Below are 26,376 nucleotides of genomic sequence, written 5' to 3'. Positions count from 1 at the left end.
ACGTAAGATAGGCACAATAATCTTAATAGCTTGACTAATGGCCTGTTTGGAAGTTTAGAGAGGGAGGAGAGTAGTGAGGAGAAGAGTAGAGGGGAACGGTTATCCTCTACCTTATTTGGAAGTTTTTAAAATTAGTAAGGGAGAAAAGAGTAATTAGCCATTCCTCTTGTTTGGATGTTTTAAAAATTAGGATGGAAATGAGAGAAAATGATTTAAATAGACAAATTTACCCCTATTTGAAAATGGACTTGCAACATTGGTCTATGATTAATTTGTTAGATTAAATAATTATTTAATTAACATTCTCATTCCATCAAATACCACTAATAAAAGTATAAAACTACTATTAACTATTATAAAATAATTTTTATTACCTAAAAAAAATTATAATAAAAATAAAAATAAATTCAAAAATCCGAAACCCAAACAAAATTCAAAACCCAAACAAAACATTGAGTTCCACAGGAGCTTCAACGAAGGGTGGCCGAGGCAAACCAAAGTCCTCAAAGTCTGTTTATCGGTCACAGAAAGTTGGGCTTCAATTCCTTGTGGGTTGTATCGCCTGATTCTTAAAAGCTGGCAAGTACGCTGAGCGTGTCGTTGCCAGAGCTCTGGTTTACCTCTCTGCCGTGCTCGAATACCTAATTGCAGAGGTTAGTCTTTGATATCTTTTTTTTTTTTTTTTTTTTTTTTTAGGTTCGATTTCATAGGGGTGTTTGGATGCCGAGAATATGTGGGAAACTGGGTGTGACTGATTTTGTGTTTTGTGATCGTTGCTCTGTTAGTTTATGGATTTGGGTATTGGATCTTTGGATCCATGCAATTAGAGACTTTGTATAGCATTCGGTTTTGGGTTTCTCTTTTTCTATTTGGTTGCTGAGAAAATATTGGATAGAAACTGTAAAGATACTAAATTTAGTAGAAATTGTGTTTGGTTTGTAAGAGAGCACTAGGAAGACTTGTTATTTGTAGTGTTAAATTTTCTCAGGAAACAAATAAAGATTATTTATATAATTGGTTTGTAATTTTGTTAATTTAAAAAAGGTAAATTGGGGAATTCATTTGGTCAATAATTTATCTACTTTACTCTTCATCCAAATCTCTCCAATTTTGGGAATTAAAAATGAGGGGTTAGAGGTAGTTGAAACATCTCCAAACCTCTTCCCCGTTCCTTAAAAAACTTCCAAACAAGGTAATTGAATTACACTCCCTCCCTTTACTCTACTTCCCCTTTTTTTTTTTTTTTAACTTCCAAACAGGCCATAACAGTTGAAAGCAAAATAACTTATAGCTGTGCTGATCTGATAGTTAGTGGGAATGGCGATTCTCTTAATAAAAATAATAAATAAATAAATAAATAATAGTGCTGATCTGATAATTGTGTTGTTGACCGCTGTATCTAACAGGAATAGAACGAATGGTTTAGAAGCAATCATTTTATAGAATCAGATTATATATAATATGATTCTTCCGTATTTTTGGTTGATTTATTACTATCCATAAATTTTGAAAGTCAACATTTGTATCATTATTCTAATATTTACAGTATGTTTTTAATTTGGTTATTAGAGTTATAAATAGTGCTAAATTATGGTAATCTTAGAATCGGGTGTGTAATTTGTGGGTTTTGTGAGATGTATGAGAAAGTTAAGTACTGGATGGATATAGCAATGAAGTGAATAACTTAAGTTTTGAAGATTTTGCTAGACCGAAATGTCTACCAAGGGTAGGATGAGACTCATCGCTGCCAATTGATTTTCAAAATCTGCACTTCGTCTGACATGTTGCCTGACAGCCTAATATCGCTCAACCGAGATTCTTCAGGCAGTAAATCTAATCGCAGCATTTGAACCCTCATCTCAAATAAAATATTGCCATACAATTACATAAAGGTTTAATTAATATGCATGAAAATATTATTCAGTTAAAATTTGGTCCCAATTCAATTAACCAATTACTCTAGTTGCCTAATTAATTTAATTACATTCAAAGTCAGGGTAAAGGCACAATCACATAGAGTAAGTTAAGTTTAGTGGAAAATAAATTTAACATGATGATATGGCTACAAATGGAAAAACCTTCATAGGAAAAAAACCTTAACAGGTGATTATGTAAGTCACCACTCCTAAAAAATCTCCACTAATCAATTGAGGTTGCAAGTACAAAGATCTTAACCTATCCCAAATATCTATTTACAATAGAACCTACTAATCCTAGCTCAGCTCCTACTAAGTTGGACTTTTATCTTAATGGATTTTGTCAATTAGCATAAATCTCATATTTACGTAGCTAACAGTTGCATAAATCTCCTATTAATGTGACTGACAATAATGTTCTTCCGTAGAAATAATGTTTTGGCCACTGAGCGTGAGAGAAGGAAACTTATGCTTGTTTGGCACAAGGCCAGCTTTAAGGTAAAGCCGTAAAGCCAATCACTCCCAAGGTCGATGAGTTATTACCTATGGATTGTGATGAGTTATTACCTATGGATTGTGATGAAATACCAAGAATACCGGCACTGTGGAGAATGTTGGATGCTTGATCTAGAGTTAGAACTCTCATTAAGCTTACATGCTTATCAAAAAGGTTCACCAAAGATGTGACGAAGATTTATGTTATTATAATCATGAGAGAAATATTCTAAAATATCTAGAAGTATGAATTAAATGATTATACTGCTATAGTGTTATTTTCTTATGACTACGATCTTGTTCCAAGTATTGCAGTACATGTTTGTCGATCTGTGAAAAGCATGAATTGAGAGTTCCTTTATTCTAAGAAAGTTTTCTTGTATTGTATCCTCAGAATATGAAAGGATTTAATGTATAAATACAATCTTACTAAAAATTCTCCTATCACCTAACCCTAACAAGCTTTACACTCACCCTTGTCTATTTTTATAGTAATACTGGGATAGTGTTCTTCTCTTGAAAGCAATGACAGTGATAGAGATGACAAGAGGATCTGTAATTTTCTTTATCTTTGTCTTTTAGATTTTTGAGGTATTTTGTATAGAAACCAAGATGCAATGCACTTTATTCCTATTAAGCATAGATGTATTTTTTGGGTCTCTAGTTTAGAAGCAATCATATTATAGAATCAGATTATATATAATATGATTCTTCCGTATTTTTGGTTGATTTATTATTGTCCAGAAATTTTGAAAGTCAACATTTGTATCATTATTCTAATATTTACAGTACGTTTTTAATTTGATTTTTAGATCATAAATGGTGCTAAATTATGGTAATCTTAGAATCGGGTGTGTAATTTGTGGGTTTTGTGAGATGTATGAGAAAGTTAACTGAATGGATATAGCAATGAAGTGAATAACTTAATTCTTTCAATTGAACTTGATATAATAGGTCGGGTATACTCACAAATCTCTGGATTACGGTTGTGACACTTCTTACCAAAAAAAAGCTTATGTAAATGAAACAGGGCCAGCTTTGTGTTATATGGTGAAGAAGTCCAAAGACTAGGAGAGGAAGAGGAAATAGCTAATACGTAGGCCCAGTTTCAACCATAGGTTGAGAAGCTTAGAGGCTGTTTGGATTGCCTATTTCCGTAACTCAATTCTCAGTTTCCATAACTCATAATTCAAAAACGGTGGACCCATAACTCAATATCCGTTTGGTAAACGATAACTCTGTTTCTATCACTCAATTATCTGATTTTTGAGTTATGAGTTACGGAAACTGAAAATACATTTTGGTTGTTTTCAGTTTCTATAACTCATAACTCAATGGCATTTTTGTAATTAAACACACATGGTGGGACCCATTATATTGTATTGTCAACTCAATTTCCTGACACCGTCTCCTTCTTTTTCTCTTTCTTTCTTCTCGTGGGTTCGGTCTCCATTGTTCTTCCTTCTTTTTTTTCTTTTTTTTTTTTCTTTCTTCTGATCAGCTCATCTTCTTTAGTTCTTCCTTTTTTTTCTTTTCTTTTTCCTTCTTCTTTCACTGGGTTCAGGTTTTTTTTTTTTTTTTTTTTTTTTGATCAGCTCGTCTTCATCCCCTTTGCCCAGCCACGTCGATCGAGCCCCCACCTCAACCAACTCGTGGTAAACACGACGGCGAAGTTCTGGGCTTGGGTTTTTTTTTTTTTTTTGATCAGCTCGTCTTCATCCCCTTTGTCCAGCCATGCCGACCGAGCCCCCACCTCATGCAACTCGTGGCGAACCCGACGACGAAGTTCTGGGCTGGGGTTCTTTTTTTTTTTTTTTTTTTTTCTTCTTTTCTTTCCTTTTCACTATGTTAACATGGATGAAGAGAAAAGCAAAGAAAAATAAAGGAAATCGAAGAGAAAAACAGAACAGAGAGGCAGGGGAAAAAGAAAAAGAAAAGAAAAAGAAAAAGAGAAAGTCAACTGACATTGGGTCAGTGTGTGGGGCCCACAAATAGTGTGAAAAATATTGAGTGATGGGAAGTGAGTGATGGTGCCAAATAGCCTTGTATTTTTTAGTGATGAATGATGAGTGATGAGTTATGGGTTATGAGTTATAAGTAATGAGTGATGAGTGATGAGTGACGAAAATTAAGTGACCAAAAAATGGTGGCCAAACAGCCTCTTAGTATCTATACTACTATTTAGAGGTTTCTCCTGTTTGGAGTCTTTATTTTTTTGGTGAAAAAAATGCTCATATACCTTTATGTTTATGTAGAGACAAAACTAAAAGATAATCTGGTAAAAGTATAACTCTAACTCCTACTAAAACATTGTCTAAAAAATATGGTCCATCTCCTATTGATTTTCAAATTAATTTATCTATTTATAAATTAGATTCTCAAAATAAAAATTATATATATAAAATAAAAAACATGTTTTTTTTTTTCTACAAAATAAACGTGTAATATTTATTTATTTGTTGAAGCTAGTATCATGACACTCCTAGTTGTATTAATAATTTTAAATTGTGTTTTTTTATTTTATATATATATATATATATAATTTTTTTTTTAAATCTAATTTATAAGTGAATAAATTAATTTGAAAAATAACAAGAGAGTGGTCCTATTTTTTAGGCAATGTTTTAATGGGAGTTAGAGTTGCATTCTTATCGATTTATCCTTTAATTTTGTCTTTACTTAAATATAGGAGTGTAGGGGCATTTTTGAACTAAAAAATGAGAAATTCAAACAAAGGAAGTCTCTTAAATAATAGTTTCTTAGTGGTCCTATTTTGTAAAAAAAAAAAAAAATGTGTTTTTTTTATTAAATAAATATATATATATAATTTTTCTTTTAAAAATATAATTTATAAGTAAATAAATCAATTTGAAAAATAAGAGGAGTGTGGTCCTATTTTTTAGGCAATATTTTAATGGGAGTTAAAGTTGCATTTTTACCGGATTATCCTTTAGTTTTGTCTCTACTTAAACATAGAAGTATAAATGCATTTTTGAACTAAAAAAATGAAGAATCCAAACAAGGAAGTCCCTTAAATAATAGTATACGTATAAACCTAAAATTACCATGAATGAAAATGACGACACAATAAAAAAAAAAAAATAATAATAATAATAAAAAAGCTTTATGGCACGTGTGAAGAGAGCTTTTGATGGATTCAGTTTATTCGGATCAATTAACGCAGAAATAAAAGCAAAGGAGGAAATGGAGATGCGGGGTATCGATCCCGGTACCTCTCGCATGCTAAGCGAGCGCTCTACCATCTGAGTTACATCCCCGTCTTGCTGTTTGATTTCACGCTTGTAAAGGTTTACGCAGGCAATACTCGAAGTGTCGCTTTCGCTTCTTGTAGTCGAGTCTCTACTAACACTGCATTCGACTTGTTAGCTTTCCATACCATAGCACGTTTCTTTTCCTCTTCATCTTCTCAAATCCCAAACAGTCATTTCGTCGAACACTGAGAGGACAATGCAAACGACTCTACTTCTCCACCCTCCGCCACCATATCCGTCCACCGTTCTGGACTTTACAACTCACCTGTCAACAATCAATCTCAATAAGAACAAAATTTAGATAGAACAAACCACGTGGCCGTACACCAAGACCCACGAACTTTATCATGAAATTTTGAAGAGGTAAGATAAAAAATCTGAAATCTTTTGCACGGTTCTAATGGTAGTTGCTTAACACGTTAGTAAATTCATCTGATGTTTGTGTCTGTGTTTGTGTTTGTGTTTGTTTGTTTTTTTTTTTTTTTTTTTTTTCAACATCTTTAGTGTCTAATGTTTTTTTAAGGTGACGTAGTCATGAATGTAATAAATGCTTCTTACATCACCAACATAGTAATTTTTTTTTTTTGGTTTTTTGTTTAAATATTATAAAATTTGCTTGTTTAAAAATAATTTATTTAGCTGAATTTTTTTTGTTGTTGAAAATATTGTAGAAAAATTGCTAAAAGTTAAAAGCTAATTGAATAGTACAGTAAAACTCATAAATTGTATCAAATAATAAAACTCACAAATAATAGTAAAAATAAACTAAAAATTCTAACAAGTTTCAACTTTCACCACTTTCCAAACACACTAAAAAAAAAAAAAAAAAAAAAGCTAGTTCTGGTGCTTATTTGGTAAAAGGTATAAGACAAAAAGCAAGTGGCTTGAAGCAAACAGTTTTTCCCAAACTGAGGAAGCTTGAATGTGATATAAAGTTTATAACAGAGTGTAGTTATTTGCTTTTTTGATTAATGGGTTGCATTACATGATTTTTGTATAGTGAAAGACAAATCGCATACCAGTTCTTATGTTGACATGTCCTTTTTGTGATTTAAAAAGCTTGATTAATTTTTGTCTAGTCTAATGTTATGTTGCTAGATTGAATTGTGTAATTTTCTGGTATAAATTCATATCCACAATTAATTTTCTAAAATAGCCTATTTAGTTTTTTGCTAAAAACTTTTTTTTTTCTCCATACTAAAATATACTTGTACTTTAACAAGGTAATAAAAAGTAAGAAAAAATGAGGTTTTAAAAAGTTGTAAATAAAAGCTAAAAAGTAAGAAAGTTAGCTTATAAGCTGGTCCCAAACACACATTATAGCTTGTGGGTGTCATATCTCACGTTGAAATAATGTGAATCAAGTTTTATGGCAAATGGACTACCTAAATGGAGAATAATATATCTATTAATACCTAAATATGTCATGGGCATATTTTAGTCTGCCACCTTATGGGAGCTCTAATAAAATCTGAAAAATAATATGGTATTGAAAATTCACTGTTAAATAGTATGAATACTGTGAAGTACGTTAGTATTGCAAGTGATTTAAGTTAAGAGGTTCAAATAACTTTTGTTATAGGGCTGAGCTGCAGGGGAATAATATGCTTATAGAATATTGTGGAATTTATTTTGAGATTGGGGTTAATGGGCTGGGCTGAAATTTGATATGAATAATATCAGTATGAACTATGATATCTATTAGAGAAAACTTTGTTGTGGCCTTGTTCAATGTTTTTATACTTGAAAGAAAGACATTAGTCTAATTGACTAATTGCCATGTTTTTCCTACAATTTCTTGTTTCTTAGAATACATATTGTAGTTACTTTATTTGTGAGTGTTTTATATATTTATTTATCTTTTTGGATTGGTGCATTATGTTATTTGATGTGTGTAACTGTGTTTTGGGAATCTCTTAAAGATGATGTTAGGATTTCTTTGTTCCTATGAGAGTTTAGGTTGCGAGATTTATGAGATTAAAATTGCTAGTATTAAGTTGTAATCCTTGTCTTAAATAACGAGAACATTGAGACTTGAGCTCTTTCAGTGCTAAGATCTTAATCTTGTTGGTTTTCAAGTAAGGGACTTGTGATATGAGTCATTTGTTAGATCATGAGATTTTATTACAAATTAATTATGTATTGAATTGTTATCTACAATTATATTTCTCAAATTTCTTGACTGAAGCATTTCCCTAAGCTTTTGAAATATGATTATATTATTTCAATTGGTTGAGACTTAGTTATAGTTCCTTAAGTACAGTACCTTAGGTTCAATTAAATCAATCATGTAGTTGCATTGGTTAATAAGTTATATGGTTGAATTTATTTTTCCATGGGAAAAGATAACACTATCTTATTGTATTGGTCAATGCAACAACATGGTTGAATTTAATTGGAGAACTTAAAATACAACACCTAAGGAACCATACTAATGTTTTATACATTTTAATTATATAAGAATAATTACATGTTTTGAGAGAATACCATATTAAGAATGTTGTGGAGGTGCTAAATTACATCTAAAATATTTGAAAATTTTATGGATTTGAGAGTATAAATGAGCATTTGTGGTGGCATGCTGTGAATTTTGCCGGTAAGGGCTAACAATAATGGTCTTCCATGGAAATAATGTTTTGGCCAGTGAGCGTGAGAAGGAAAGTTATACTCACGCTTGTTTGGCACAAGGACAGCTTAAGTTAAAGCCAATCACTCCCATTGTTGATGAGTTACCTACGGATTGTGATGAGTTATGATGAAATACCAAGAATACTGGAACTGTGGAGAATGTTGGATTCTTGATCTAGAGAGTTAGAACTCTCGCTAAGCTTACATGCTTATCAAAAAGGTTAACCAAAGATATTATGTGACGAACATTTATGTTATTATAATAATGAGAGAAATATTCTAAAGTATCTAGAAGAATGGATTAAATGATTATACTGCTATAGTGTATTAGTTTTATTTTCTTATGACTGTACTTTGTTGTTCCAAGTATTGCAGTACATGTTTGTTTGTGACAAAGCATGAATTGAGATTTTCTTTATTCTAAGAAAGTTTTCTTGTAGTGTATCCACAGAATATAAAAAGCTTTAATGTATAAATACAATCTTACTAAAAATTCTCCTGTCACCTAACCCTAACAGGCTTTACACTCACCCTTGTCTATTTTTAAGGAACTAGTGTTCTTTTCCTGAAAGCAATGACGGTGATAGAGATGACAAGAGGATCTGTAATTCCCTTTATCTTTGTTTTTTAGATTTGTGAGGCATTTTGTATAAAACCAAGATGCACTTAATTCCTATTTAGCATAGATGTATTTTCTAGGTCTCTAGTTTGTTGGAACATGTTAAACCCTTGATATTTTGTTGTTGTTATTGTTGGTGTTTTTTTTTTTTTTTTGGCCTTTTTGAGGAGTTAGAATTTTGTTGCATATTGCTGAAATTTAGAAAGAAAATATTTGTACGTTACATGGAGATATTCATGGAGAAGATTCAGTCCTTGATGATTTCCTATCTACTTAGGGATGTAACATTTTAGATGTTTTGTTTTTATTAGGAAAGAATAGAGTACTTGTCTACAAATTTGTTTTGGTTAATGTTAGTATTTAGTTGAACTTGGTATAATAGGTCAGGTATCCTCACAAATCTCTGGATTATGGATTTCGATTGTTACACTTCTTACTTACCAAGAAAATCATTTATATCATATAAATTTTATATACATTGTATAATGAATTATCAATTTATCACGTTAATGGAAAAAGTTAAAAATGCCCTAATGACATTGGTTTATGAATTATTTTTAGAAACTTTTTATTGAACTGCTTTTTATATTTTCTATAAAAGTAATATTAATTTTTTTTTTAAAAAGTCCATTAACAAATGCCCTTAGGGAACCTGTTAAGGTGTTAATAGGACCCTAATGATACATACAAGAATTTGAATCAATAATGTTACATGTTGCATATTTGGGTCTTCTCTCTGGGGTTTCCTCTCTTGAGTCTCTCAAGTCTTCCTCTATCTAGAAACGTAGGAGATCTTCTCTCTCTCAAAGCATAGGAGTCCTTTTTCTTTGGCCCAGATTAGGTTTCTTGTTATCCTATTCTGATGGTCAACTGATGTGCTCAAGCTAGGATGGAACAAGATCTAATAGAAGGGATAAAGCACATGCGCCTAACCAAGGATGAAGAAGTTTAGATTGCAGTTTCGAGGGAAGGCAGAGCTGAAATATTGGAAGAATGTGCTCTCAGTTTGGTGGGCCGATTATTAACAAATAGAAATCAAAATATAATTCAATGTCTAGAAGAATGTGAGATTTGAATTTCGGATGTCTCATTTGAAAATGGTAGAAAGTACCAACCAATAGAGCTACAAGGCTCTTGGCTTAGGGGGGTTTTGGATGCTGGAGTGGTGGTTATGGTGGTTATGTTTGACATTTGGGGATGTGAAGTGTTTTAAAAGAACCTGGAAAGGTGGAGGATGTTAGCACAACGGCTGAGGAGGCTTGAATGTGGTATGAATTTTATAACATATTTTAGTAATGAATTATATGCTTTCTTGGTTAATGGATTGCAATAAATGATTTTTCTTATAGTGAAAGACAAATTGTATACCAGCTGTTATTTTGACAATATGCATGTCCATTTTATGATTAAAACTCTTGAATTATTGTCTATTCTATGATCAGGTTGCTAGAATGAATTGTGCAATTATTATCAATTAAAAAACAAAAAATTAGTTGTGTAATTTTTGTTGGGGAGATTACTTGAATAATTAATATAACATATAGAGATACAATTTAACCCAAAAGGCTTAAGTCCAATGTGTAGGTGTTCAATTCTATTATTATATTAACCACTCATTATTTTCATCATTATTTAATGTGAAAATTCACTCACACGTGTATAACCAATAAATTTTTTGTATTTGTTTGCATGAACAATTATAAATGGATTGGCTTGGAAAAAACATATCATACGCCTAGTTGGCGGGTGTCATATCTCATGTTTCAATAAGGTGAATCAAGTTTTACAGCAAATGGACTGCTACATAATGGTGAATAATTTTTCTTTTAGGACCTAAATATTTCAAGGGCAAATTATAGTCTGCAACCTTATGGGAAATTTAAAAAATAATATGGTATTGAGAATTCACTGGGAAATATTATATATGCTGTGAAGTATGTTCGTAAAATTGCAAGTGATTTAAGTTGAAAGGTTCAAATAATTTTTGTAATAGGGCTGAGCTGCAGGGGAATATTATGCTTATAGAATACTGTGGAAGTTTATTTTGAGACTAGGAGGCTGGGTTGTGCTGAAATTTGACATGAATCATATCCAGTATGATATCTATTATCTATTATAGAAAATTTTGATATGGCCTTATTCTATGTTTTTATAGACGTTAGTCTAACTGCCATGTTTTTGTACAATTTCTTGTTTCTTAAAGTATTGCAGTAACTGCCAGTGCCATGCATGTTCTTCTCTTATTCTCAAAAAAAGAAAAAAGAAAAAAAATACTGTAGTTACTTTGTTTTTGAATGTTTTTTCTTTGGATTGGTGCGTTATGTTATTAGATCAGATGTGTGTAGTTGTGTTTTGGGAATCTCTTTAAGGTGGGTTAGGATTTCTTTGATCCTGTGAGAGTTCAGGTTGCAAGATTGATGAGATCGAAATTGTTAGTATTAAGTTGTAATCTTTGGCTTAGATGACGAGAACAGTGAGACTGTACATCCGTACCTAAATTGTGCGCATTTCAATTATATAAAATAATTAAAAATTTTAAGAAAACGATAAATTAAGAATGTTGTCGATATGCTATGTTACATCTAAAATATTTGAAAAAAATAAGTATAGATTTGATAGGAAGAGGAAATTAACAATATATACTGGTATGCTCTGTAGCTAGGAAGAGGAAATTAACAATATATACTGGTTTAGTTTCCATGGAAATAGTGTTTTGGCCACTAAAGCCTCAGAAAAAAAAAGTTGTACTCGCTATTGTTTGGCACAAGACTAACTTAAGGTAAAGCCAATCACCCTCATGGTTGATGAGTCATAACTTACAGGTTGCGATGAAATACCGAGAATCTTTGACACTGTGGAGATTGTTGGATGTTTGATTGGAACTCTCACTAAGCTTACATGCTATTGCTTATCAAAAAGGTTAACCAAATATATCATATAACGAACATTTATGCCATTATCATCGTTAGATAGATATTTCTAAAGTATCTAAACAGTATATATGAATAGGATGATTATACAGCGACAATGCTGTTTTCTTATGAATGTACTATACTACTATGTTGTTCCAATACTAGTGCAGCAGCTGTGCAGTTAATGTTTGTTAGTGAAAAGCATGAGTTGACATTTACCTTACTCTAAGATAGTTTTTTTGTAGTGTATCTACAAATATAAAAGGCATTCACGTATGTATACAGATTCTTACTAAATTCTCATGTCACCTAACCCTCATAGGCTTTACAACCAAGGTAGTTAATTTCGTACCGTACCGGCCGGTACGGTCGAAATTTTCCGTTCCGGTGGCTAAACCGGTACCAAAACATAGTAATTTCGTGCCGGTTTAAATACCGGCTATACTGGCGTTGTTTCGGCCATATCGCGATACATACCGGATTTCGGTCGGATAATGATTACCGGGCCGGAATTGAAATTACACCAAACGACCCAAAAACGCCATCGCAGTGAGTATCTCTCTCCTCCTTGTATCGAATATGGCCTTCCTTGTCTCTTTTTCCTCCTTAAGCCATCATTTTATGAGCTTCACGTCGGCAAAGATGATACTTAAAGGGGTTGCTAAGGAGAGAGAGAGAGAGAGAGAGAGAGAGAGAGAGAGAGAGAGAGAGAGAGAGAGAGAGAGAGATCTGAAAACAAGTGAAATGAAGATAAATAATGTTGATGGAGTAAGACTTGATAAGTCAGTCAATAGACTCAATACCATGCATGTAGCAGAAAAATTGGTTGGAACTCGTGAAAATTTGAATAAAGAAAACGTTGGAACTTGTAAAAATTGAAAAAAGCAACCAGTCTTTGGTTTTATCACCCATGCCCATCAAATACAAATGGATTAATTCATTTTTCTTTTATACGGTTTTACAGTTTACCAACAACTTTCCCCCACCCCCACTTCACTTTTTCTTTTTCTTTTTAAAACTTGTAACTTTTTTTTTTTTTAATGGTTGTAATTGAGCTAAGACTCTAAGTTTTTTAATAAAAAATGGGTTGTGGCATATTGAAATAGGTATGAAATTTGCATTTGTAAAAATTGATATGGGTTTTTATCAAATAATTAAATTTATAAACATGTAATTAATATATACTATTAATATATAAATATTTTTTTTAAGTAGCGGTAATCCTGGAATTCACATTTATTGTTAGTTATATATATATAAAAAATATATAAAATTGCGGTAAACCCGAAACGGTATACCGGTATTAGTTGATATCCAAAATATATCGTACCGGTGGCTAAACCGGTATAGCCTCCGGTACGATATTGACTTCCTTGTTTACAACTCACACTTACCTATTTTTACAGAAAACAAGTTCTTTCTTAATGTTAGAATATGTTAGATATCTCTAATCTTCAATCCCTAAATTCCATTCTTGAAGCTCGAGTTTGTGTGCACAGATTCTAACACTTAAAAAGCACTTATCTTTTTCTTAGAAAATTATAAATCCTATTTCGAGTATAATCATTTTGACACTTTCCTACAACCCAGGTGACAATTTTCCACTATGAGAAATTTTACCTAATGTGAATAATTTGCTCTTTTCAACCATTTTTGGAAATGGAGGGATCCAATCCCCCAAGTTAAAAGCAACTGCCGATTAAAACAAACAGGATGGAAATGGAATAGAAGGCCCAGCTAGTACATTTGAGGTAAAAAGGAAATGGAATGGTAATGGCCATAAAAAACGCTGTGACCGTGAAGAATTCACCAAATTTCTTGAGCACTCGGACTGTCACTACAAACTTGGAATCGATGAATTCGCTAATAAAGAAACAAGTGAAGCAGAGTAAAATTGCTACAGAGAGCAAGAGCAGAGATGTTGGGAGTTGTGAGTGGACTTGAAGGGGTAGCAGTGCTATAGCAATAGCCGATGTCAAGCAAAAAACAACCATAGTCTTGGTCCAGTCCTTTTTGCAGTGCTCAACTACCAATCCAGCTGGTTGAGGTAGTGCTTCTAGGTTGACAGCATCATCACACGGTGGTGTTGGCCGTGGAAGTTGTGGATCAAATTTTGGAGCAAAAGTTGTTGGGCTTTGTGGAGTCTAGTTTTGTTTAATACGGTTTGACGACCCAACCTGACCCGAATAATATTGTGTGGTTTTTAATGGGAGATTTACTGAGGCTTAGTCTATGGAGCGAAGGCTTGAGCTGATAGGCCCAAGCCAAAATTGCTACAATTTCTTGAATTCACCAATTTCTTGAGCTGATAGTCTATAAAACGCTGTGACCGTGAAGAATTCACCAAATTTCTTGAGCACTCGGACTGTCACTACAAACTTGGAATCGATGAATTCGCTAATAAAGAAACAAGTGAAGCAGAGTAAAATTGCTACAGAGAGCAAGAGCAGAGATGTTGGGAGTTGTGAGTGGACTTGAAGGGGTAGCAGTGCTATAGCAATAGCCGATGTCAAGCAAAAAACAACCATAGTCTTGGTCCAGTCCTTTTTGCAGTGCTCAACTACCAATCCAGCTGGTTGAGGTAGTGCTTCTAGGTTGACAGCATCATCACACGGTGGTGTTGGCCGTGGAAGTTGTGGATCAAATTTTGGAGCAAAAGTTGTTGGGCTTTGTGGAGTCTAGTTTTGTTTAATACGGTTTGACGACCCGACCTGACCCGAATAATATTGTGTGGTTTTTAATGGGAGATTTACTGAGGCTTAGTCTATGGAGCGAAGGCTTGAGCTGATAGGCCCAAGCCAAAGTGCTCATGGACAAGCCTTTGGGGGTTTTTAAGTGTGGAGTCGGTTGCCGTGTTTCATATATAGAGAAAATATTGTAGCCTCATGTTGTATTGTATTCTTCCCTGAAAATAGTGAAATCCCCGCAACTCCGTAGATGTAGGCAAATTGCCGAATCACGTAAATATTGTCTTGTGTGTGTGATTTTTTTTTTCTTTGGCGTGTGTTTTCTCTATTTTTTTTTTTTTGTTTCTCACAGGTTGGGAATTCGGTGAAATTCCCTACAAAAGTTTGTTAATTGAAATAAGAAATGCGTTGAAACGATTTGTCAGGTCCATGTGTTGTGAAAGTTGAGAAGAAATTTGCAGGCAATGTATTTATATGATGGATAGCAGAGAATTCATTTAAAAAAAAAAATTATGGATAGGTCATATCTGACGGTATGAGTTCACATGACTCTTCTGGGGCCACAACGTATTTTAATGTACAGCCTATTGTTTGCATGTCCATTTACTGTCCCATTTCTTCCTTCTTTTGGTTTGACTAAAGAAAAAAAATTCATCTTCTTACTTCTTTTTTCCCCCACTTCTGCTCTCTATCCCTATGTGTATACCCATCAGCCGGAAAGGCTCTAGGCCTAATCCTTAAGGCCAATTACAAAAAGGCTCCTAGTAAATGTTTACTACAGAACTTTTTAACATTTTCCTGAACCATATGTATAGCATTCGACATTTATATAAGCTGCATACACACACACACGCATTTACTGTACCAGAAATTTTATGAGAGTCATCTGGAAGCGAATAATTTCACGAAGAGTTGGTGTCAATGCAGTAGACTATTTGTGCCGACTGCCGAGTCAAAGAACGAAGAGCCAAAGTTGCATGCTTTTATTGGGAAAAAGTACTAAGAGGGTTAGTTTCAAATAATCAAATGTTTTAAGTTGTTTTGTTCTCCTTCACCTGTACCTATAGGCTGTATGGATCAGGGAAAACAGAAGAATTAGGTATTTATCTGGGAAACTGATAGCAACACTTTATGAAATTAAGCCAAACAAGAAAACAAGAAAGCAAGAAAACATTTTCTCTTTCCTCAGTGTACAACCTCAAACCTTACAAAAACATTTTGGCTTTCCCTTCAGAGCCTCCACTAAATTGATTTTTTTGTACTACCTGGAAACTAAACAAGTCAATAATTTTAGCAAATATATATATATATAGAAGGCATCTCCAAAGATACACAACAATCACAACCATAAAATTGACCTAATTGTAAGAGCTAGGCACATCAAATCTGCATTCTTCTCATGTTTATACCATTATGAAATTAAACCCAATTATTCGAAGGCTCTTTCCCTCAAACCAAACTTCTATAAATTATGGAGACTTTTGTGTTGGAATAATCATGCTTGAATGATTTAATAGGTTAAATAATCAATAATATAAACTAATTTATGAATAAAAAAGACTTGCATACAATGTGCAATCCTTCTAGAAACAATAAGGTCAAGTCAGAAAAATATGATTCAACGGAAAAAAAAAAGTCAGAAAAATATGATAACACCATACAATTTGGAACAAAATAACAGATAAATCTTGGAAGAATTAATGCTACCTTGACCAACAGTGCCACTGGTTGTTTCCCATATAGCAATATGGAGTCTGAAAGAGAGGACTTTTATCTTGGCCGTCCCATTTGTTTGATAATTCACAAGTAAAAGAACAAGAAAACCATAAATAGGAAGGGTATCTTGTGAAGTTGTGAGACAATCTCTTGAGATCAACCTCTCTATGCATGTGGATCCCACTTGTTGAAGAGTGAGATATTAGACGATGGTCCCATTGATAACTTTCCCTAGGCCGCTAGACCAAAATAGGGTTCAATGGAGAAATCCTTTTACTGTGTTTCTTAATCAATTGACTAGATTGCCTCACAAATAACGGAGTTATGACAATTGTAATAGAACTTTTTTCACATAGGAAATACCCTCGTTGACTCGTAGTCATGGCAAGATAACCTATCCTTACGCTGTTGTCCATCCAAGTCCACATAATATTTCCCATCTTTAGTCATGGTCTGATGCTTGCTCTTTTTACTCTCTGGATTTCTTCTCTTTCATTGACTGTTAGACTTCTTAATGTTACTTCCACACATCCTTTGAATTGAATCAGACCTCTTCCAAAGTGGTACCAGTTTGTGATCAAGGCAGGTACTTTATATTATTCTCAAAATTCTTGTAGGTTCAGCTATTTCTTTTTTTAATGGCACATTCAACTTACATATTTGTTGTGTTGAGTTGTGATCTCGTCCTTTACTCCTTGTTTATTGGGGGATGCTATTTGGTCTAAGGACCATTGCTTCAGCTTTTCTGTGTGTTTAATTTCTCATGTAATATTCTAAGTTGACTGTATCTTCAATATATGGAAAGAGAAAATCTGATCACTTGGGCTGTCCCCTTGTAAAATATTCAGACCAAGATCACTCACTCACTAACTATTAGATCCACGGATATTTCTGCTTAAATTGATCCACGTTTACAACAGGAAATATTTTATCATGGTATCAAAATAAGTAGTCATGAGCTTGAGCCTGTCTCCACACAGCTTAAGCCTTTCTTTTATGCCACAGCTTAAGCTTTTGGTATAAGTGATGCAATTTTCTTTTTGTTTGGTACATGAATTTTATGGGACAGAAAAAGTACAGAGAAAAAGAACAGGTATACACAGAGCTGTAGAAAACAAAAAAAAAAAATACAGCTTGCAGAACAGAACATGAACAAGACTTAAATAGAACTCAGTTGAGTTGAGAAATGTTGGGGGGGGGGGGGGGGGGGGGGTGAGGTGGGTGAACTGTCACAAAACAATTTTCTTCCCATTAAGTGTGTAGTATTATGGGGAGTGAATCTAGTAAAGATCTTTTATAACAAAGAAGTTATGCTGAAACTCCTTGGACCCTCACTCACAGTGTCAATCACACATTCTCTCATAAAATCTGAATAGCCATACAGAAATTCAATAAAAAGTAACTAAACTAAAATACTGGAAACTTTTGTATTGCCAATTGAAGGAGCAGAATCAAAAACAGGTTTCAAATTGCAAGAAACTAAGGGTCGATAATCAATATATTTCCAATTCAACATACAGATTGCCAAGCTGTAAAAGATCTGTATGAAGAGAGAGTGAAGGAGACATCAAGCATTTTATTCTAGTATTTGTTTCTGAACATGGCCAAGCATTAAGGAGGAGTCACTCCAATATTTTTTTGAAAACTTGGCCAAGCATTTTCTGTATGCTTCTTTCAATATAAGATTTGACCGAATGTGCCTATTTTAGAAATTAATTATTGTAACTATGCAGGAACTTAATTATGGAGCTGTCAGGGACAATCTTAGAAATTGCAAAAATAATATGGGCTCCACTTGGTAAATGTGTGAAATATCATAGAAGCCTTGAAGAAAAGATGATACTTCTCCATAACAAGTTGGAAGTCGTGAATAGTCGGAAGGAGGACATTGAATCAAGAATGAATGTAGAGCTTTGTTTAGGAAAACAGTTAAAGAAAGAGGTTCAACTTTGGTTGGAAAATGTGAAAAAGATGAATGGTGAGGTGGAAACCATAAACCAAGAAGTTGGAGAGGGGAAATTTCTCTCACGCGCTCATTTAGGAAAACTTGTAATTAAAAAAATTCAGGAAGTGGAAGAGCTTCATCAGAAGGGAAGTTTTAATGACAGTTTGGTAGTTGATGGTCCTGATGGCAATAGGGTGATGCTGCCGACGGCAATAGTAGTAGGTGACACAACTAGAAGAAATATGGACCAAATTTGGGCATGTTTGATGGATAATGACGTCAGAAAAGTAGGAGTTCATGGAATTGGAGGTGTTGGCAAAACGACCATCATGAAACATATCTATAATCAGCTCTTAATTGAGACTGGTAAGTTTGATAATGCCGTATGGATCACTGTACCAAAGGCTAGCAGTGTGATTCAATTGCAGAGTAAAATTGCACATGCCTTTCAATTAGGCCTTTCAGAAAACGAAAGTGACACAGTAAGGGCAGCAAAGTTAATGGCAATGTTTAGAATGAGAAAGAGGTATGTTCTAATTTTAGATGATCTGTGGGAAGAATTTGAACTTGAGGAGATAGGGATCCCAGAACCTACTAGAGATAATGAATGCAAATTAGTATTAACAACTCGATTATCTGATGTATGTGTAAGAATGGGATGCAAAAAAATCCAAGTGCAGCTCCTTTCTGAAAATGAAACATGGAATTTATTCTTGGAAAAAGTTGGACGTGACCTTGTTGCTCCAGAAATAGAAACAATTGCAAAGGATATTGCTAAAGAGTGTGGTCGTTTGCCACTTGCAATTATCACAATAGCTAGAAGTATGAAGGGTGTAGTTGACCATTGTGAGTGGAGGAATGCATTGGAAGAACTGAGAGTCTCTACATCGGGCCTCAATGACATGGGGAAGGTATATGAACAGCTAAAGTTTAGTTATATTCATCTGCAAGATGAGAGACTTAGACATTGTCTCCTTTATTGTGCACTATACCCAGAAGACTTTTTGATTGGGAGAAAGGAGTTGATAGAGCATTTAATTGCAGGAGGAGTAATAGAAGGAATGAAGAACAAGCGTGCAGAGTTTGACAAGGGCCATGCTATGTTAAATAAGCTTGAAAATTCTTGCCTACTAGAAAGTGTTGCGGACCAAAACAAGGATATGAAATGGGTGAAAATGCATGATTTGATTCGAGACATGGCACTCCAGATCACAAGCACAAGTCCTCGATTCCTGGTAGAAGCTGCTGTGTATTTGAGAAATTTTCCAAACATTGAGAAGTGGGCAGAGAATCTTGAGAAGGTCTCCTTAATGCACAACTACATATCAGAAGTCCCTTCCAACTTATCACCCAAGTGTCGTAGGCTCTCAACCCTGTTGCTATCATCAAATCATACTTTGACTCTCATTCCAAATTCTTTTTTTGTGCATATGCATGCGCTCCAGGTTCTTGATCTATCCGATACTGGCCTTGAGATTTTGCCAGATTCCGTGTCTGGGTTGGAGAATCTCACAGCTTTATTACTGAGAGGTTGTTACCGATTGAAGTATGTGCCCTCCTTAGCAAAGATGAAGGTGTTAATGAAGCTAGACTTCAGTCATAGTGGAATCAAGGAGGTACCCCAAGGTATGGAAATGTTGGTCAGTCTTAGGTATCTTAATCTCTATGCACGCAATCTGGAAATTATACCTTCAGGGATATTACCTAAACTCACTTCTCTCCAATTCCTCATGTTTTATGGGGCTTCAAAAACCTTGAAAGTGAAAGGAGAGGAAGTGGCAAGCCTAAGAAAGTTAGAAACTTTTGCAGGCCAGTTGTATGACCAGAATGATTTTAATGCATATGTGAGATGTCTGCAAGAACAAGGACCAAACAATTATTTCATCCGAGTGGGAGAAGGGAATGAGGCAATTGAAGAAGAAATGGAATCTTTTCAAAAAGAAGTACAGTTTACAAAATGCAATATTGGCAGAGGAGAAGACATGATGCTTCTTCTGCCAGGTGACATTCAGACCTTACAAATTATCAAATGTCATGATATCATCAGTTTATCCAGTATTTCTTCATTGAACAATGCTAGTGAATTAAAGACTTGTGTACTTTCTAATTGCAATGGAATAGAGTGCATACTTCAACAGTCATCTTACATCCTACTCGAAAACCTTGAGTCCCTAACACTTTTTAGTTTGTGCAACTTGTGTGACCTTTTTAGGGGAGGAAGAGCTGCACCACTTCCTCCTGGCACATTTTCTGCTCTAAAAAACTTATCCATTTGGAGCTGTCAAAGTATGAAGAAGCTGTTTGAGGTCAGCTTGCTGCTGCACCTTAAAAACCTGGAATCTCTTGATGTCTCTTCCTGTAAGCAAATGAAAGAAATAACAGCAACAGGACATGAATATGCGCTGGGTGAGAGCAGCAACCTCTCTTCTAATAATGATTTCCCAATATCTCTCCCACAACTGAGGTATCTGTCCCTTGATTGTCTACCACAACTGGAGAGAATTTATAGGGGCACAATGGTCTGCTATTCTCTCGAAGTAATCCAAGTATTTGGATGTCCAAAACTAAAGAGAATTCCTCTCTCTCTACCCCTTATTGGCGGACAACCATCTCCTCCACCTAAACTACAAAGAATCTCAACAAACATATGGGAAGCCCTAGAGTGGGACCATCCCAATGCTAAGAATGTCCTTCAGCCTTTGGTTCAATCAGTACAGACTTGGGGATAGCCTCTTTTTTCTTTTTTTTCTTTTTTTTCTTTTTTCTTTTTTTTATTTATTTTTTTTTTGTGGGAAAAATTTACAAGAAGGGCAGTTTATATGTTGCTTATTGGTCTTGTGACTTTTGATTTTGATTGTGTTAAATGTTTTTATTTTGATTTTTGGTTGTGTTAAGTGTATATTTTGAAATTTTTTGTAATAAAATTTATTTGGATGCTGAGAAAATGTGAAAAATTTGTAGGAAAATAACATTTTTAGAATGTTACCAAACACCGGAAATCGATTTTCGGACTATTTTCCATTGTAGAACCAAACACCCGGATTTCATTCTCTTTACAGGAATTCACTTTTCCTTGCATTCATTTTACACTCAAAGTTTGATCTACATTGAACCAAACGCAACTTAACTTTCAAAACTTTTCTAGTAAGTGTTTCCTATGAATTAAAATTTTCTTTTAATTTGGAACCCACTTTTGGTCAAATAACCATGTTTTCTAAGTTTTTTATTTTTGATAGATGGAATTTAAAACTTATGGGTATGACTGACATCCATTTAATTGTTCTTTATCATTAAGTCAAGACACTAATAAGTTTCTTTTTGATGTAGGCAGGATTCAAATCCAAATCTCGGTAAGAGACATACTAGTTGAGTTAAGAGGAACACAAAACCATGTTTTTCTATGCTGAGTATATTAAACTTCCCTTATGGGAACTTTTGGAGCCCTCCTATCCTCTCCTCTCAATATAAATGCTTCTTTATGCTTAACCTTCTACAAGTTCTTTTATTGTGAGTATCCCTTTGAATATTCATTTTAGCCTGATGTGGGATACATAACAAAAGGCAATTAAAGTGAGCTGAAGCCTGAATGCCTATATTTTAGTCAAGTTGTAGAATAAGTAATGGCACTCACTTCTTTGCTTCAAATCCTTCTTTAAGCAAGAGCAAATGTAACTTCTTCAAGCAGGCTATCATTCTCCATAATTTTGATTTTTAGTGTAACTAGTTCTTAACACATGCGAATGCACGGGCAAGGATACAAATTATAACAAGGAAACACAAATTTTAGTTGGATATTTAGAATGGAAATCGCAACCAACATGAGTGGACTTTGGTGTAGATCAAACATTCCTAAGAAAAGAAAAATCCAAAATATCCAAGCATACAAGTATAAAGCAATGCTTATCACCTTACAATCCTTATGGGAAATCCATCCGTACCCTGTCACTACACTAATGTCGCAATTTAATTATACAATGAGTAGTGTTTTTGTCATACCAAGAAGAAAATGTAGCTTCAATATGAAAATTTGGATGCCAAACTATCTTACATGATGTTATTTACTTATATAAGATACTTGGTTAAATCTTACCTTGTGAATGATGAAATTTTCTTTTAATCAAGAGAATATCGAGACTTGGGTATTACTATTATCAAATTTAACAATGGGGATTAAAATGTGACTAGCCTTGTACTTGTTTTTACACTCACCCTTACCTATTTTTATAGTAGAGACGTTCTTTTCTTGAAAGCAATGACAGAGATAGAGGTGACAAGAGGAGCTGTAGTTTCTTTTATCAATGTTTATTTATTTATTTATTTATTTTTTAGAGTTTTAATTTATGGTGTCCGTTTTTTATAATAGCTATTTATTATTTGGTCAAACTTAGGTCCAGTATCCAGTAATATTGGACCCATTGAGATGATGACATGTGTCTACTTTTATACACATGTCACCATTTGATCGAGTCTAGTGCACTAGATGCACTGGACCTAAACCAAGTCCTTTATTATCAGACTAAGACACCTATCGGTTTTTAGTGTAGGCGGGAATTGAACTCTAGATCTTTTATTCAACCATCAAAAACTTAACCAATTGAGTTACTGGAACTCATAAGAGTTGATTTCCTTTAAGCATTGATGTATTTTTTGCAGTGTTATTAAACCCAGCCCGCCCTGACCAGTTTGACCAGTGACCTAGTGGCCTAGCACATAGATCGAGCCGAGTGATCAATTGGATCGGAACAGTACATGACCCGGTCAAAACCGGTGCAACTCGGTGGGTTTTAAGAAACCTGTGTGACCCGACTGGGTTTTATTAACCCGGCTGAGTTTGTGAATTGTGTAAAATTACATTAATTGATCCACTTTGTTGACTCTTTTAGAGCATTCACATCAAGGATACTAAAAATGCTAAAAAGTCTAATTTAACATCCAACCCATAAAAATACCCACTACATCAAAACTCTCAAATGTCAAAAAATTTTACACTATAAGAGCATTAGCACTGGGGAATGCTAATGCCAAAGGTAAGGGAAATTTAGCATTTCAAGCCCCAAAATATACTGCATCAGGAAATGCTAATGCCAAGAATTGCAAAGTTTTTTGCAATAGTGCTACAGTGCAATTCTACCTTTAGAATTGCACTGTAGCACAATTCTAAAACAAAAAACTAATATTTTATTGTGTCTCTCTCTTCATCGGTCTCTCAATCTTTGATTCTCTCTCCTTTCAGTCCTCACTCACTCCCTCTCTTCAAACTCAAAACTCCATAGCCACCAAAACTCCAGATCAGTGTGGTGGAGTGGAGATCGGCGTTTGCGGTTTGGCGCAGAGATCGGTGTTTAGGTGTGGTGTGGAGATCGGCGTTGGGCTGTGGGTTTGCCGTGGGTTGCGTGGGTTCGAATCGGCGTGGGTGATCGGTGTTTGGGTAATTGGCGTTGGGCTGTGGATTTCTGCAGGTGGTTTTTTTTTTTGGGTGATTGGTGTGGTGTTAGGGTGATCGGCGTTAGGCTGTGGTGTTTGGGTGATTTTAGTGTTTGATGGTCTGGGTTTTTTTTTTTTTGTGTTGATGGTAGATTATGGGTTGCTGGTGGTGGTGGTGGTGGTGGTGGTGGTGGTGTCAGGTGTGTGTAGTGCAGCGGTGGTGGGAGGTGGTGGGCATGTAGTGATGGTGTTTTCTGTAAAATTTGTGGTTATTGAATAGAAAGAATGAGAAAGAAAGAATAAATGATGGTGATTGGGGGATATATTATTTTATTGTGTAAAAATATTATTTTATTGTGTAGATATATTATTTTAATGAATAGAATAAGAAAATAAAAGTTTGGGATGCTGGAGGTATTGTAAAATGGTATGGTATAATGATAAAGTGCCTTTTTGAAATGGTAAAATAGAGTAGAATTGGAATTGTGGGATGTTGATGCTCTAATAGCTCTCTCAGTAATGTTAAACTAAAAATTATTTTTTTATTCCAACGATCTCTCTTTCTCTCTCTTTTTTCCTCTTCTTTCTTCTCTCTCCTCTCTCACTTCTCTCTTTCTCGTGTCTCTTGTTTCTCTCTATTTCATAGCTTAAGCTCCTCCCTTCCAAGGCTGAACCTCCATGGCCAATCTCCACAAGAATGTCACCACTCACCAGCAACTTCATGGTGGGAATCTCAAGGCCGAACTCTCTCTTCTCTCAAGCTCTTTCTATTTTCCTTCTTCTTTTTTTTCTTTTTTTCTTTTTTTTTTTCACTCCCCGTTTGATTAGTGGGTTTGGGAATTGAAAAATGAGATTTTTTATTTGGGTTTGGTTGTTAAGGTTTGAAAATAAAGGGATTTTTAGTTTGGATTTGTGTTTGATTTCAAAGTGGGTTTGTGATTTGATTTTGAGTTTGTTTTTGTTTGTGATTTTGGTGATTGGGAGTTGAGGTTGGGGGTGGTTGTGGCTGTGGAAGTGGGTGTGGGCAGCGATAGTGGGTTTCGGTGGGTAATGGCAATGGGTTGGGTATTAGTGGGTTTTGCAATGGGTTTTGGTGGTGGCAGTGGCAGTGGGTGTGGGCGATGGTGGTTGGTGGCTGGTGGCAGTGGTTGGGTTTTGCAGTTCGGTGGATTTCCGTGGGTTTTGCAATGGGTTTCGATGGGCAGTGGCAATGGGTTGGGTTTCAGATGGTGGCGGTGGCCATGAGTGGTGGCTTGGGTGTTTTTGTTTGGGAGAAGAGAGATAAACATAGAGAAAGAGAAAGAAAGAGATGTAAAGAATAAACAAGAATAAGGAAATTATATTTTAATAAAGTGGTAAAAAATATAAAACCTTTGATGTTAGGTGTATTATAAAGCGGGGTGTTAAAATGGATAAAGTAGTGTTTTGAGATGCTAAGTGCTATTTTTTTTAGCTCATAGATCGGGTCAACATTTGGTCCGGGTGTAATAACTAGGATTTTTTGGGCTCTAGTTTGTTGGAGCATGTTAAACCCTTGATATTTTGTTGTTTTGGAGTTGAGTATGTACATAAATGTTGGACAGAAGGTTTGAATGTATGATTGCCTTTATCGATGGTTTAGAATTTTGATGCATATTGTTGAAATTTTGAAAGAAAATTTTTGTAGGTTACATGGAGATATTTGTGGCGTATATCAGTGCTTGATGATTTTCTACCTAGTTAAGGGATGTAAAATTTTAGATGCATTGGTTTTAGTAGGAAAGAATAGAATACTTGTCTACAAATTTGTTTTGGTTAATGTTAGTGTTTATTGATTTTTTTTTTTTTTTTTTTTTTTGGTTGTTGAGAAATAGTAGTATTTAGTTGAACTTGGTATATTAAACAATTAATAGTTCAGTTTCCAAAAATGAAACTACCTATAGTGTATAGACAATGGATTGAGTGCTATTGTTATATGCAATTGTACCATGCAATTAACTCCCCTCTCTTTAACGATATATTTTTACTAATTTTACTTTAAAAAATTTTTTTATTTAATAGTTGAAATTTAAAGTTACTTTTTGCAACTTAAAATCCCAGCCACTCGCACCCATTGTATCAGGTGCAATACCTATTGCACCTAATCTCAATCCATAGACAATAGTCACAATACTACTTTTAAACCCAACATTTAATTTTCGTTTCTTCCTTTCTATATAAAGATTAAATAACATTGTTTTCATTATTATAAAAACTTATAATATATTATTTGTAATATTGGTGTAGGCGAAGATTGAATACCAGATTTTTTATTCAATTACTAGAAAACTAATTATGCCAACTGAAACCACACATTTTTAATATTGTTTCGAAACATCCATCAGAGTTGAAATCATTCCCTTAAATTAAAAAAAAAAAATCAAATAAAACACACACACCAATTAATACACGCAAAAAAAACATGGATTCATTTTCTCACCCCACCCCCAAAAAAAAAAAAAAAAATCATAGGATACAGTAATATATGGATATTGTTCTTGGTGGGACCCGTAAGAAACATTCGTCGAAAAGTACACTTTCTTTTCTTCTTCTAGTTTCGAACCAAACCTGAACCCCCAAAGCTAAAAGAAACTGCTGAAGAAAATGGCGAGGAAGGAAATGAAATAGACAGCCCAGCTCGTGCATTTGAAGTAGAAAGGAAATCGAAGGGTAATGGCCATAAAAAACGCGGTGACAGTGAAGAATCGACCCAATCTCTGGAGCACTCGAACAGTGACGACAAA

The 26,376-nt window shown here is 34.3% G+C and overlaps 1 protein-coding gene across 2 annotated transcripts; it reads left to right on the top strand.

Annotated features, from left to right (window-relative positions):
• Nucleotides 1-16,546: 16,546 nt before the first annotated feature.
• Nucleotides 16,547-21,222, top strand: LOC126715083 (probable disease resistance protein At1g61300). 2 transcript variants are annotated; one of them, XM_050415517.1, is made up of 3 exons: nucleotides 16,547-16,831; nucleotides 17,979-19,816; nucleotides 20,000-21,222. In XM_050415517.1, the coding sequence occupies exons 2-3, from the start codon at nucleotides 17,989-17,991 to the stop codon at nucleotides 20,917-20,919; spliced, it is 2,748 nt and encodes a 915-aa protein (XP_050271474.1). In that variant the 5' UTR covers nucleotides 16,547-16,831; nucleotides 17,979-17,988; the 3' UTR covers nucleotides 20,920-21,222. The 2 variants fall into 2 exon arrangements, with proteins under 2 accessions (XP_050271474.1, XP_050271471.1); XM_050415514.1 differs by having other exon boundaries at nucleotides 17,979-21,222.
• Nucleotides 21,223-26,376: the final 5,154 nt, after the last annotated feature.

This window comes from Quercus robur, chromosome 2 (genome assembly GCF_932294415.1).
Source record: "Quercus robur chromosome 2, dhQueRobu3.1, whole genome shotgun sequence".
Classification (NCBI taxonomy): Eukaryota; Viridiplantae; Streptophyta; class Magnoliopsida; order Fagales; family Fagaceae; genus Quercus; species Quercus robur.
Note: the sequence above shows the minus strand (reverse complement) of the source record. Positions and strands in the feature narration are given on the sequence as shown.